This window comes from Sylvia atricapilla, chromosome 1 (genome assembly GCF_009819655.1).
Source record: "Sylvia atricapilla isolate bSylAtr1 chromosome 1, bSylAtr1.pri, whole genome shotgun sequence".
Taxonomy (NCBI): Eukaryota; Metazoa; Chordata; class Aves; order Passeriformes; family Sylviidae; genus Sylvia; species Sylvia atricapilla.
Window position 1 is genome coordinate 150,413,860 of NC_089140.1, and position 15,296 is coordinate 150,429,155.

The 15,296-nt window shown below is 42.7% G+C and overlaps 1 protein-coding gene across 2 annotated transcripts in view; it reads right to left on the reverse strand.

Moving 5' to 3' along the window:
• Positions 1-15,296, reverse strand: part of TSNARE1 (t-SNARE domain containing 1) — a 356,889-nt gene that overhangs the window by 244,498 nt on the left and 97,095 nt on the right. For both annotated transcript variants that reach the window (XM_066336834.1, XM_066336823.1), the window contains exons 4-6: positions 5,850-5,940; positions 2,433-2,507; positions 384-440 (exon numbers count right to left, since the gene is read on the reverse strand). In XM_066336834.1, the coding sequence (XP_066192931.1) occupies positions 384-440; positions 2,433-2,507; positions 5,850-5,940 (223 nt within the window). The remainder of the gene's footprint in view (positions 1-383; positions 441-2,432; positions 2,508-5,849; positions 5,941-15,296) is intronic.

Genomic DNA, 15,296 nt, shown 5'->3' on the forward strand with positions numbered 1-15,296 from the left:
CTATGAAATTGTCCTTGGAAAGTGATTTCACTCCACCTACAAGCCCATCTTCCAGGAAAAGGGGGTGTAGGACTGCTTTTTGATGTATTTCATAGCAGACAAAACTCCCATCAAGAATGGAAAAACGGCCCCATGAGGACAGAAAAGCAGAGAATAATTAACCAGGTCTTATGTAAGTCTTTTTTTCTCCCTAGTCCTGTTATCTTCCACCTCCAAAGACGTCACACATCTCTATTGCAAAAACACCTCACTGGCTTCAATGCAGGCAAGTGGAGGAGCTCCAAACTCTTCAGCATCATTTCACCCCATCATTAGTGGGGTTAGAAAACAGCTTTTTTTAGCACTGTACTTACTTCCAAACACAGAGACACATGTGAATTTACCTGTTTGGTGCTTCTCTGCCCAGTAGGAAGCAAAGCTTTGGATTTCTCTGCTATTTTCTGTTAAAAGGAAAAGAAAAAAGAAAAATCAGAGGGAAAATGGCTGAGAAAACAGAGTCCAAATATTTAGGGAAGAAGTCATATGAAGCTATTTTCTGCTGATTTCTAAAGAAAAAGACATAGAGAAAGCTCTTACACTTAAAAAAAACCCCAAAAACCCAAAAAAAACCCACCAAAAAAAACCAAACAAAAAAACAACAAGGGAGTATAAAAGCATCGAAAAGTTCAGTCTTGCAGGCTTTAAAAGTCTTCAAAGCTTCCAGAATGACAAGGTTATCAAAACTGAAACAGGCATTTAAGGAATGACAGGCAGGACGAGGATAAGTAGCAATTTATCACTCAGATTGTTTTCCTGACGCAGCCGGGCATTCACAAGCTGCAGTGGTTAATTTTGGCACTTCTGAATTGATGACAGTTTTTAAAATAAAAGAAATCCAACCTAGATATGCAGTTGAGATGGACTGTGCCCTGATGAACATCAGGGTGAAAAAAGCACAAAAAAATGTGAGTGTGTGTGTGTGTGTATGGGGGAGGAGCTCTTTATTGAAATAATTTCAACTTCTCATTTAACACATAATTTCATTTAAAGACCCCATGCTCCCCTACTTGAATAGGACAGGTAAACAATTTTAAATATGAGGCAGCACTAGAGGTGATGCAATTCCATTACACCACAGACATGCTGCTGAGCTGCAATTTTACTTACATCTCTTTATTTATTTAATTTTTAAGGCACAGGCAGCAAGTGCTGGAAAATCAATCAGTCCAGAGCGTTTCTAATAGAGACACATTATTAAGTGCATGTTGCCAGCCAAATTTCATTACACCTCTATAATTACAATACATCCTTCTCATTGTTGCAGGCATGCGTCAGACTCATTAAAGTGATATACGAAAGCCTCCAGAGTTTGTCCAGGTTGTATTTTGATTAATTCAGATATATCTCCTAACTCGCACTGCCGGGGAGGGAAGCAGTTTGGGGATGCTAAATTTAAGTCATTACTACAGTGTTTAAAAGCAAAGCAAATATCTGCTCATCAGCAGAGCCTCCCCAGGGTGAGCAAGAAGCAAATGAAGGAACTGGAGTTCAGGCTTTGTTTGTTTTATTGAACAGCTTGATCTTGGTGACAGAGCCCAACCACAGGGCGTGCCTGGAAACTTTCTGGCACAGCTAAAGAGCAAATCAGAGCCAGAAGGTGGGGTAACATTTGAATTATCAGTGCTGCCTGCCACATTTTCTGCAAGCACAAAAGGTGAACTGTGCAACCACCTTCTCCCCTGAGAGTGGAGGCACCCCAAAATAACGTCATGGCTAAGCCAGAGGAAATACTTTGCCCTGAGCTCAGCACTGGGGAGGCCACACCTCAGATCCTGGGGTCAGTTTTGGGCCACTCACAAGAAGAAGAACATTGAGGGGCTGGAGTGTGTCCAGAGAAGGGGCTGGAGCACAGGTCTGATGAGAAGCAGCTGAAGGAGCTGGGGAGGCTCAGCCTGGAGAAAAGGAGGCTCAAGGGAGACCTCGCTCTCCACAACTCCTGACAGGAGGGTGTAGCCAGGTGAGGGTCAATGTCTTCTCCCAGGGAAAAAGGGACAGGACAAGAGGAAATGGCCACAAGCTGTCTCAGGGGAGGTTTAGATTGGATATTTGGGAATGTTTCTTTAGAGAAAAGCTTGTCAAGCACTGGAACAGGTTGCCCAGGGAAGTGGTGGAGATACCATGCCTGCAAGTGTTCAGCAAATGTGTGGATACAGCCCTAAAGGACATGGTTCAGGTGGTGCTGAATTGATGGTTGGATTTGATGGATCTTAAAAGTTTTTTTCCAGCCTTAATTCTATGACATTATGATTTCTTGGCTGACAAAGACATAAAAGAGGGAGGAAACCATTCACTAGCAGCTCTGTGGAGATGCCTCAGGCTCCTGGGAATTACACTCACACTTAACACATTCCCAGATTCACAGATGAGAAAGTGGAAGCAGGAGAGACACTCACTTTCTGCACAGCTCCGTATCTCTGGATGGCATCTGACAGCTGGTTCTTCAGCCTGTCCAGCTGAAGCCGTTCTTGCTGTATTGGAAAAAAAAAAAAAAAGACTGGTTAGCAGGGCTGTTAGAGATAAATCCAGCAGTAGGCTCTGTCTGCGACCATGGGAAATTGTCCTGGTGGGAGACACCAAATAAATAATGTGGGCACAAATGGTATCCTAAAAGAATCAGTCACGCTGGGGCTGCCAGGGTGCAATAGGAATTTATTTTAGGAAATAGGATGCTTTGTCTTTCAGACCAAGTTAAATTAAAAAAAAAAAAAAAGCCACTTTGGATATTCAAGATAGCATTGGAGAAAATAACTGAAGGGATCTTTCTATATCTATAAAAAGTTCTTTTTTTCAGATGATAAATCATGATAAGAATTGGTCATCTCATTTTGGAGATTTACTGGACTTGAGAAGTCAATCAGCCACAACATCCTCTCTCCTTGGTCTACTGACAGAAACCAGCTTATTTTCATGTTTTCCAAAACATGAACCCAAATGTCACTGCCTTTATGGCTGGAGCTTGTTCCAGCAAGATTTCAACCTGTGTCTTAAAAACAAAACCTGTTCTTGGAAGGAAGAACACAGCCTGATGTAAGTAACCAATATGCTTCCACATCTCTGCTCTCGGAGGGAATGACCAAACCCAAACAGTTCTCCTGGAACTCTTCTACACCCTGGATTTCAGATACCACCTGTGCAGGAGCTCACACGTCCAGACTTTACAGAGGGAGGTGCTGCAAGGAAGTGGGGTGTCACCTTAAAAAAAAACAAATGGAAAACAAAACCCAATCTACACTAAAGCTACTGAGCACATATGTTCACTTTCCAGCTATTTCAGCTGTTTTAGGAAACTGCTTGGGATTACAAAAGTAGATTTTATAAAAGATGGGATGAACATTTTTAATTTTAATGGCAGAATTTTCACACACAGAAGAATATCCCATTCCCTCATCTAAAGATTTAAAACGATTTTTAGAGCAGGGCAAGTTATCATTATTCCCATTATACAGATAAAGGTCCATAAACCTTATGTTGATTCCACATGCAAAATAAGATAAGATTGTCACCCTGGAGAGCTGATCTTATGCTCCAGCACTCACCCTACCAAAAAAAATGAAATTCCAGAACTACCTCTCTATTTACATCCTCTGAGGTTAGTTTGGAATGAAGCCCTAAAAGAGCCATTTTCCATCAGTCTCCTGCCTTGTAGCACACTGATCCACTTAGAGCAGCATCTTTGCTCCTGCAATACTATCAATTTGCTCAGCTGGGCATCCTGACTCCAATATCTCCAGCAGCACTTGGAGATTTATGGGAAGTCAGAGAAAGTCCCATATTGCATCTCTTTGGCAGCACATTACTGATGGAAAATAAGGAAGAAACACGGGGAAAAGGCCTTCTTTTTTCTGTGTGTGCATGCAAAGCAGTCCAGAGAAAAATGGATTGGTGAGGACTAACTATAAAGCTCTGTAAGGCTTTTCATGCTGTGAGTAATTTAATGGGAGGAGAACTTGCAGTGCTACCCAGATTCCCAGGATGGACCAGCAGCCAATATCCACCAGGACAATTTATTCTATGTAAGGGACAGGGGTTACAGGCTTCTATCAAAATTTGTAGGTTTAATTACTATAACTACACTGTTAGAAAAGAAGAGTTAAAAAAAAATAAAAATTAATTGACCAGTGAGCAGAAAAGAGTCATTATACAATGTAATAGAGAGCAGCAACTATATACCTCATATTACTGAAATTGTTTCTGTGTCTGTTTCCTTCAGCTCTTAAATATTTTCCCTTCAACTTTGCATTTTTCTCCCCATGACAGTAAAACCTCTTCTCCTGAGAGTCCCCACGGGCTTCAAGGGCAAATAATGACATTCTTGTGTGGCACTGTAATTGGGTTTAATGTGACCTTGCCTGATTCCCCTTTGGACCCAATTTATGTCACAAAATAGAGCCTGGAGATCAGCACAAGGAAAAAAAAAATAGCAGCCCAGATTCCCATATCTCCAAGGCAGCATCTTCTGTTTCATCAAGCTCAAATGTAATTATGCAAGAAAATGAAAAAAAAAAAAATAAACAAACAGTCCTTGCCATCCATCTCTAGCCAAAGCAATATGATAAAAATTATTCTTGCATTAATCTTGATGTCTACACGTGGAAATAGTCATTCCAGGCTTCCCTTCCCATCCTCTGGAGTGGACCATCACCCATTCATATTTTTTTTAGGCAGGCACATGAACTGCACATGGTCCCTCACAGGTCACCAAGGTAGCCTCGGGTGATCTAAGTCTTAAATCCTTATCTCAACTGCCTGTTGGCAAGTGCCATAAATCCGGGCTGTAAAAACCACTTGGTCAGAAATGAATTGTGTGTTTAGAGCAGTCTTATTTCTAGGTGGAAGGGCAGAGTTGAAGTAATACAGGACTTTGGAAAATGACAAGGAGTGAGTGAGAATAAAACATGAACTCAGGAAAGTTCCTGACTTAGAAATCATCTGGATGCTGGAAGTGTTACAGAAATCAAGTAGAATTGTTCTTATTTTCATTTCAGGTGCGGAATGTTATGTGGGTGAAAATTCTCCTTTAACTGTCACACTAACTGGAATCTGGTCCCCACAATTTGCTTGTGCACATCATGGGCAAAAGCCAGCAGTAACATCTGGGGTATAAAATCATTGCTAGAAGGACAAAACCCTTCTGTTTGTCCAATCCTGGCACTGGGGACAGCGGGATGGGGATCATTCATACCCTGTGACATTGATGCTCATATGACTTGAACCTGTAGATGACAGCCCAGTCTGCACACAAAACAGATGGGATTTTCTGGGGTAAACTGGAATTCAGAGTGGGGTAAATTCTATTTTAAAATCCTGCTCAGATCTGCTCACATCCTGTATTTATGTATCCCCAAAAGCTGCCTTTGCACTACCCCATAACACTGAATCAGTGTCATATCCAGATATATTCTATGGCTTTAGCCTTTCCATACATTTAACACACTCCCAAACTCTGCACCCTGAGCACCCACACCTGAGTCTTCAACCAATGCCAAACTCATGCGAAGCCAGATGATTTCTGCAACATTTTCACCCAAACTGAGACCCTGAGATAGATGTTAACTGGCCAAAGGCTTTGTTGCTGAACTCATGATTTCCAATACCACGTGAGCCAGTTTTGGGAGGAGAGCTGGTTTCTGCAGCTGTTTTCCCCTGGGTCATTTATAAGTGAAAACTACACTCGTTTGGGAGGAAAGGAAGTTATAGCAAGACACGGAGCCTAACAGCTTTAAAGCACCCACTGCCACTTCTCATTTTCATCATTCCTCTTTCCACAAGACCCATCATTCTCCCCCAACAGCATCTTGACTGACACATACCCTGGATGAGCCTCTGACAATCTCAGACAGCTGCTTGATGGCTTTGGTGCTGGTCGTGATGGTTTTATTAGTCTCCTGCTGGGTGGCATGCCTGAAGAAGAGAAGAGATGATGGGAATTGCAATTGAAATTAATTGCATAATGAGACACTTGGAGAAATCTATCAAGCTGCAGAGCAATTGAGACAACACAACAGCAGCAGCACACAGAGACACAGGAGGGCTGCAGGAGTCCTGGGTCTTCACCAGCAATGGAAGCCAGAAGGAAATACTGGGAAAGAGATGCCCAAAATATTCTTCCTGCTGTCAGCACAAAAACAAAGCCTGTGGACCATTCAAAGGGAAGTGATAAAGTGAAAACAAGCAGTGGACAGGGAAAAGTCCATCATAGATGGTTGGTATTGCAAATTTTCAAAGAAGGGTTGTACAGCAAAAGGAGATGGAGGAGTTGACTTGCAGGAAAATACTGTACTCAAGAGAGAAATCTGAAATTTAACAGGACAAATTTACTCACCCTGGTCAACTACCCCTTAATGACACAGCATCTCCAGGAAAGCACTGGGGATATGGAGGTGCAGAGCTGCTTTACCAGCACTGAAACAGGCAGGAACGGAGCCAGACCAGCCACCCCTCCAGTCATGGGTGTCCCCCCCTTTTACACCCCAAATCCCAGTGCCATTGCTCCTCATAAGCACTGGCTGCTGGTCTTGTTCTTTGGGACCACACAAATGAAGAGGAAGAGACATAAATGCTTCCCGAAGGTATTTATTACCTCAGACCAGTATTCTCAAGCTTTCTAAGGTCAACAGAGTACTCCCAGCTTCCGAGCTTCTCCAGAGAGCACTTCATATCCTTTTAGTCAGGAAGAAGTGGTTTTTCATGAAGTTTAGTTCAAACACTCAAAAAATACTTGGAAAAGACCTGGAGAAAATGATGTTTTTCTCCCTTAGAGGACACATATGAGCATGAGCCACAGTTGCATCAAAAAGACTCATGTCAGTGCTTTTTTTTTTTTTTTTTTTTTTTTTTTTTTTTTTTTTTGAGTGGTGAGATTTGAAGTGAATGAAGGTTCTTCGATTAAAAAAATGTCAAAATGTCTATTTATGGTCCCTTGGTCCTGAAGACCCATGGCTTGTCCTGACTCTTCAGCTCCTTCTTTCTTCTCTGTCAGTCCTGAAGTAGAACACCTTTTTTGAGACTTAAGTCAACTCTTCCAGCACCTCCTTTGAAGATCAAGGCCAGTCCTCAAACAGCTTTTACCAAACCCAACCTTAACTACAAACACATCCAGACCTCTCTTCTTGAGGTTTTATTCCAGAGTTTGGAAGGTTTTTTCCCCGCTTCAATGTTTGTGTGCTCCCAGCTCAGTTGGGAAAGCTGTCCAAGACCATGGAAACACAGGATGGCCTGGGATGGGAAGGACCGCCAAGAACATGCAATTCCAACCCCCTGCCATGGGCCTTCCACTATCCCAGGTTTCTCCAATACCCATCCAACCTGGCCTTGCACACTTCCAGGGATGGGGCAGCCAGAGCTTCTCTGGGCAGCCTATGCCAGGGCCTCAGCACCTTCACAGTAAATAAAATTACACTTGAGTTCATACAAGGTACCTACAAGTGAAAGTTTAGTACACCATGGAAACAAAATCTCTTAGTTGCAGAACTGGAATTCAGATTTGTGTCAAGGGTTGAATGCTCACACAGAAAGTATGGACTCCTTTGGCACCATGCAAGAAGAAGAGATAATCTCATATGAAGGCAAAACCAGATCCAATAATGAGTTATTACCTCTGTTTATTTAAATCGAGATACAATTTCTGTTTTCATTCATCAAAATGCACTTCACTTACTGATGATCCCAGGACTCACCACAGCAATTACATCACTTTTAATTTGAGAGGGAAGAGGTCATATCTATCACAGACAGGTATTCCACATTGCCATTGCAAGAGAGGGAGCTGGGAATTGAATCCTGTCACACCGCTAAAATTGAGGAGTGCGCAGTCAGCCTGATCCCCAATCTCTTAATCAAGTATATCTTCCCACCAAATGCATGAATTCTATAAGCAGCAGATTCAAATCTCAAATCCAAATCTAATTCCTCTTAAAGGAAAGCAAGATGCTGGAGTTGACATCCATTCTGCAGACCTCATTAAATTATCTGCCCACAGAACAACTCAGTGATTTACATACCAGTAACTCCCCATCCCCAAAGTAAAATGGCTTGTTAGGCTCTTACATCTGATCCTTCCCAGTCTCTAAAGTTAAATAAAGCCTTCTTCATTTGCATTGTAATGTAAATTTTATGTTAGATATCTTATGTAATAAATTCGTGCTGGGCATGAACTTTGCTGCAAAATAACTAGGAGCAGGAGTACAAAAAATAAAAGTTGTGCCTTCCACCTCTTAATTCAAAGTGCATTTTAACCAACATACTGGTGCTTGATTTTGGCACATCCCACTATGCTGTCAACACAATTAACTTATTATTCTTCAGTCTCAGAGATGCACTCAGGAATTAGACAATGATTATATTTAATTTACATTAAATGCTATTAAGATCTTAATTAAAAAAAAAAAGCCCTCTCAAAACACTACTTCCTGCAGTATTTTTTTTTTTAATTTGTAATGGTAAAAAGATATGTTGTTGTTATTGTTGTTTCTGTTGTTGTTTTTATTAGTAGTATTAACGTGTTATTAGTATTATTATCTGTCTTTATATTCAGTTCCCCATGGAAGCATGGAAGTTAATTAAAGGGGTGTCTCTGATGAATAAAATTTCCTTCTCAAAAGAGTTCTCCACACAACAGTAAGTTAATACTCCATCTGTGGAGCTGCCAAGTACCTAAAATACAAATGTAATAAAAAAAAAGTCACCTGTCTACAGTTCTGCTCTGAAAACAAACCCTAGAAAGGCAGAAACCAGAGAGGGCATCTCTTATGAGGAGCAACATCTCTTGCTGAGCATTTCTGCACGCACAAGCACCGCAAAGACAATGCACTAAATTATCCAAGAGATGCCAAAAGTGTTGCCTACAAAGAGTTCCCTGTGGCTGCTGCTTCCTGTGCTGGAGGAGCACGGTCCAGCGAATCCGTGATCCCCAGCTGCTCACAGTTTGTTCTTTGAACGATCATCTCTCTAATTTATTTATCCAGCTTTAAAAGGAGCACGGCAGATGCGGCGGCTGCTCCCCTCATCCACAGGGACGCCGGGAAGGAGCTGAACTTCTGCCTCTGCTGCTTTCTTGAGACACTTGATGAATGACCAAGCCAGAGGAAAAATAATCAGACCCCAAGTGCAACAGCAAACACCAAGGAGGGAAGGAGTTCTCTCTGCCTCACCGTGCCTGCCCATACTCATAATAATCCCAAAGAGTTTTGTTTTCCAGCTCCAGCAGGAAATGCCATTTCCGCTCATAAAACAAGACATAGCTTATTTTATTTTCATCTGATCCCTAATGGAAGAGCAATAATGAGTTTTTCGGGTACAGATCAAAGATACTTTTGCTGTAGTGATTTGAACATCACTAGCTTCAGAATCCCCTTTAGCACATGGCAACTCCATAGGAAAGGAGTCATTTTTTGCACTTAAGAGTGGTCAAGTAGGATTGGCAGGAGTTAAGCCAGCTCAGCATAGCTCAAAACTTGCCTTTTTCACAGCTGCTGTAATATTTACTGCAGTTTTCTTATCCAAAAAGAGGTAAAACGCAGAGTACTTTGAGCAGAGCACTGAGCTGCAGGATGTGTGGCTTAAGCAGAAGTAGGTTGAGCAGCTGCATTTGCATTTATTCCATTGCTGCTGGAGCCAGAAATGCATAAAGGAGCATCAAATATGCAGAGGGAGATTGGCACCACAGGACATCTCTTTCCTGCCTCAAAGATGGATTCTGTGAAGAGCTGGTGGCTGTGGGAACTGATAGGCCCCAGCAAACCACAAATACACGTAGATAAAACTTCATGCATTGCCCACAGGGACAGCAATGGATCCAAGGATCCTATTCCCCTTTCTCCACCTAATAAAGTTGTTTAACTACAGAGAAAATCCAATGGAGATTCTTTGTGGTCTGTGGACGGGGGCACCTGTAGCATGAAGTTCTACCCTGGAACATGGTCAAAAACCTCAAACAATGCCCTATTTTTCAAGCTATCAGTGGTGAGCTGAGAGGGGCACCATGTGCTCAGTTTTGGCATTGAACTGTATTAAAACCCACCTACCACACCAGCCTCAAACCTCATCCTGATAGTGAGGCAGGGATTTGGCAGATGAACTGATAAACTGACCTGGAGGCACATGACTGGCAGTCAGCCCCTGCAAACTGTAAAAGTCCAGCCCACTTTCCATAGGGCACGTTCCTCTAACATATTCCTCCTTGGAGTGTGTGTGGAGATTCCTCCTTTGGGTAAAGGATGTGCCCCAAGGATGTCCCTCAAGGCTGAGTGAAAGAGATTTGCCCTCAGTCATCGGCCTGGGTGAGTTACAATCTCTAACCATTGATTGTTTTGGTAGCTGTAAAAAAAAATCCTTTAATATTGCTCTGATATAGTGCACTATCCTATCTGATACAACCATAGCAGTTTCAGCTTTTACGCTGCATAGTAACTAATTCTGATTGGGCTCTTTTTGTCTAAACATTCATCATCATAAATAATCCATTTTCATTGACATATATCTGATTGGCCATCAAAAAAATCAGAAGGACAAAGATGTAAAACTTAGACTGTAGACAAAGTCTGAAGATTAGCCTGGATCCCACTGCCCCCAGGCTCCTCTCTGAGGAGTTTAGGAGGAAGGGGTTCCCTCTGCACCTCCTGACCCAATGGGAGCTTCTCTAATAAACTTTGTGTGAAGCTCCCATTCCAACCTTCAACAGCACCTCCAGAATGATGCAGAGAATCCACACCTGAGTGGTGACCCAGTGTATCCTTCTGCTGTATCCTAAACAGCCAGGGTGATCCCACAGCAGAACCAGAGAATATCCTGAGTTGGGAGAGACCCACAAGGATCATCCAATCCCAACTCCTGGCCCTGCACAGGACAGTCCCACCCTGACCCTGAGAGCATTGTTCAAATGCTCCTTGAGCTCTGGCAGGCTTGGGGCTGTGACCACTCCTTGAGGAGCCTGTTCCAGTGCTCCACGACCTTCTGGGGGAAGAACCCTTTCCTAATATCCAACCTAAGTCTCTCTGGCACAGCTCCTGCCATTCCCTCGGGTCTTGTCACTGGTCATCAGTGGGATCAGTGTCTGTCCCTCCTTTTCCCATCGTCAGGAAGCTGAAACACTCACCCGTGGGATGAAAACTTTCCTGCCTTAGAGCACTGCACTTTACAGAGTCACAGAAAGCCCCAAACCTCATTCTTGAGGATATATATGGAAAAACATGCCGTGAAAAGGAGACAGAGGAGTCCTGCAAGTTCATTTGAATAAAGGCAGAGATTCCACTGGAGCACACGCCCTCGGGGTTTTTTCTCTCCGGGTTTTGGAGGGCTCAGTCTCCTTTTATCCCAAACTCTCCACCTTATGTTGCCCTCCTCCTTTCCCCATTGCCTGAGGTACCAGGAAGATGAACTGGGAAGGAAAGGTTATGTTTTAGAATCACAGAATCACAGTCTCACAGGATGGTTTGGGTTGAAAGCAACCTTTAAGATCAAACCCTGTCCATGGGCAGGGAGGCCACCCACCAGATCAGGTTCCTCAGGGCCCCATCCAACCTGGCTTGAGTTGTTGCACTAATTTTAACTAAGCCCTAAAGTATATTTACTGTGATGTTATAGTCATCAAAGGAAGAACAGTTAAATCTACTTATTCTGGCTCCAAACTGACTTGCTCAGCCGTTTTTTCCCCTCTACTTTTTCTTCTTCAAGACCTAATTGTGCATGTGGAAGAATAGTTTACAACAGAGCAAAATAAGAGCTCTAATTCTAATCTGTCAGCAAATCCCTTTGCATAGGTGTAAATCATCCAGCAGAGTAAAACAGGAGAAATACAGACTGCTACTTCCAGGTTTCCAGCCACACAATATTCTAAAATAAAAGCATCATGGATTTCCAATTTGCCTGTCACTTGAAAGTATTAGGAGACACGGTACTATTTGTCTTACAGGAGCTTAGGGGATGGTCTGTGGCTGTGTGGGAAAAGAAGAGGAGGTATTTCAAACCCACCTGACATGGGTGAAATACCATCTCTAGAGAGGAACATGCTTTGCAGTTCTGTTGTTCAATGGTTCTGCATTAAAAAGCAGGAATTTCTGTCAGCAGCCCTCACAAATTTCATCACAGAAGTGCAAACCTTGGCAATTTTTTTCACGGCTTTTTCAATACCTATTTTTAAATACCTTTTTTATCATGGCTTCTTAAAATTAAATAATCATAAATAAAGAAGCAGTTATTACTAAAATAAGGAGAACGCTTGCTCCCCTGCAGGATTTGACCAGCTGCAGGCAGCTAGTTACCCATTAACCACTACCAGTAATTCAGATTTGTGTTTTTCAACGAAATTATCTGCAGAACAGTTTATGAGACACCCCCCCCCTTAACCCTGCATCACCTACAGATTAGTTCAGCATCGCCTCAGACTCCATCTGCCAAGTCATTGCTGACAGCTCTCAAAACGGGACTCCACGGGAAGCAGCTCAACAATGTCACTGCCGTTAGTCACCCCTCACGTTGTTTTTCTTTCTCCCACCCATCCTATTCCCGAGTAAGTTTTAATTTTAAAAGTTTCGCTTTGTTTCCTAATGGGAGAGCCCCCTGAAGCCTTTGCAGCCGCCCTGCTAGCATCTGAGATATATTACACCTCCCTCTCCCTCACTATGCAGTAAGCCTCTTAGCTTATGAGAGGCAGAAATTAATTTGATTTGCCATAATTTCGCTTTGATGAACCCTGGTGCCTACTGATCATTATAGTTGTTTCTTTTTTTTTTCTCTCTAGGTGCTGATAAACTGCCGATTTCTTTTCACCTCTTCTTGCAACTTCGCCTGTGCTTGAGGTAAACCATCCTCTTGCACCAGATTTTTGGAAAAAAACAAAACCAAACCAAAACCAAAACAAAACAAACCAACCCCCCAAACAAACAAACAAACAAACAAACAAAAACCAAAAACAAAAACAAAAATCAAAAAAACAACCAGAAAACCAAACAAAACAAAAAAAAAAACCACAAAAAAGAGCAAACAGATCCCTCCCTTCCCATCCCAAGGACCTCAGCTGCCCTCCATGAGCTCTCAATATCCACCCAAGTTTTAAGAATTGCCCCGATAATCCTTTCAGTGCCCTGAGATAAACGGCCCCGAAGCTGTGAGGTCTCTGATTGCTCTGCCCGTGCTCTCCAATTCCATCCTGCCTTTCCCATTCCACATTAAACGAGGGGAGTGCGGCTCAGCATCTGCCGGGAGAGGTCACCGGGATGTGTTCCTGCAGCAACTCAGCGCCTGCAGCAGCCACAGAGAGCAGCTGAGAGGCACACAGAGCTGTCATCACACCCTCCTCCCAGGGGTTTGCTGGAGTTCCTTGCCAAAGCTTGGATTGGAGCTGTCTTTCCAGGTTTTTTCAGGGTTGAGACTCGATGATCGACTTTAGGGTGGTTTCCAAGCGAAGCCATTCCATGACTTGGTGATTCTGCTTCTGGGCAGGGTCGCTGCTTTTAGGGCTCTGTAGTAAGGGTTAAGTCAACTTGCAGGGAGAGATGGGGAGAACTAAAGAGTTTCTGAGTCCTGCTTGTAGTCCAGAAATACAGAGAAAAAAAATAATACACACTGTGAACAAAGTTTTAGAAACTGCTGGGAGGTGTCCCTGCCCACGGCAGGGGAGTTGGAGCTATGTGAACTTTAAGGTCCCTTCCAACCCAAACCATTCCATGACTCTGTGATGAAAAAGTCCCCCTTTCCCTGGAATGGCAGAGATGTGGATGTTGTCTTAGTTTCATCCTCAAATCTGTTTGAGTGTGGACTCCAACAAATGCAAACTCCCTCTTAACAATGTGCCTGTAGCAGAGCACGGGCTGGAAGCTACAGACTCAAAATTCAGAACAAATCCCAAGGACTTCATGAAGATAAAAGCGATGACCGATGTATCTGCTTAAACAAGTTTACTCATTGTTTACGCTCCTGTAGAGATTCCCTCGTGTGTTTCAGAACAGAATCACAAACATTACTTTGAGGGTGCAACAAAAGGGCCACAAAGTGCCCTGCACACACACACATGTAGGAAAGACAGGGACAAATGGACAGGAGATAAATGGCACTGTGGATTAAAGCAGTCTATTATACTTCCCACACTCCTTCTCTTGGTTTTAGCATTTAACATGCATTCAGTACTCGACAGGGCACTGTGAAAAGCAAAGATGAAGGGTACTTTACTGATGTGAATGAATGATCGATTGCTTCAGCTCTCCTTGAGAAATTGCAATGGAACCACCATTAATAAAAGAGCCAGTACTTGGAGGATGAAAAGTTTTGGTGAAGAAAGATGCAGATATATTTTTAGGCTTTATTTTGATTTTAAAAGTTGTTTTTGCTGGTTCATGTGTTTTCTTGCCACCAAATTTTTTTAGTGGCAAGAGCGTGCAGAGCAAACATCTGCAAAAAGGGAACAAATCACATCAATTTCTGAGATGCAGGCTTTTTCATCCCAGAAAATGCATGTTTCATTAAAAAAAAACCACAAAAAACAAAAAACAAACCCAAACCACCAAAACACCCAACATTGCTTAAACCCAGACAATTTTAATTGAAAAATGAATCCATTTCACTCAAACAACTGCGATGAGTTTCGTTATTTTGTGAAGTGAGCAAGAAATCAAAGGCAAACAAACAGCTCAAGACACTTTTCAGCTGGCTGTGGTTATTTGTGTATTTCTAGTTAGGGGCATTAAAGCATAAATGCTCCTGTGTGTATGCTTAAATTAAGTGATGTGCCTAAACCCAGTTCCTCCATCAGGATTTAAGTGAGAGGGAAAAGGCATTAGCAGCAATTGTGCCCCTGGAATTGTCAATGTGGAGCAAACAGGCTGTCTCATACAGCTGTGAAAAATGTCCACCCTTGGACTAGCAGGAAATTTAAACAGAAAGGCAATGACCAAGCAATTCTTCTGCAGTCCAAAGAGCAAAGCCAGGTGGTTTATCATCTCCAAGAAAGTTCTGTCTGCTTTAAGAGCCAGCAGGCAAAAACCCAGAGCCCTGCAGCAGTGAAGGGCTTTGTGCACAGCCCTGGCAGGAATCAGGTGCTGTGAGGTTCAGGAGGAAGCAGCTCAGCAAAGGAAAACAATTCCTTACCCTGATCCCCAATTTCACCACAGATTATAAATGAAGGCAATGTCCCCATGAAGACATTTGGTTCACAGACCAAACTGGAGGAAGGTTTGATTCACACTGGTTTTCTTGATGGAGAATATGAAGGCAGGGTTTCAAAACGACAGCACTGGGGACACCAGGTTGGTTAGAAATGCGCTTTT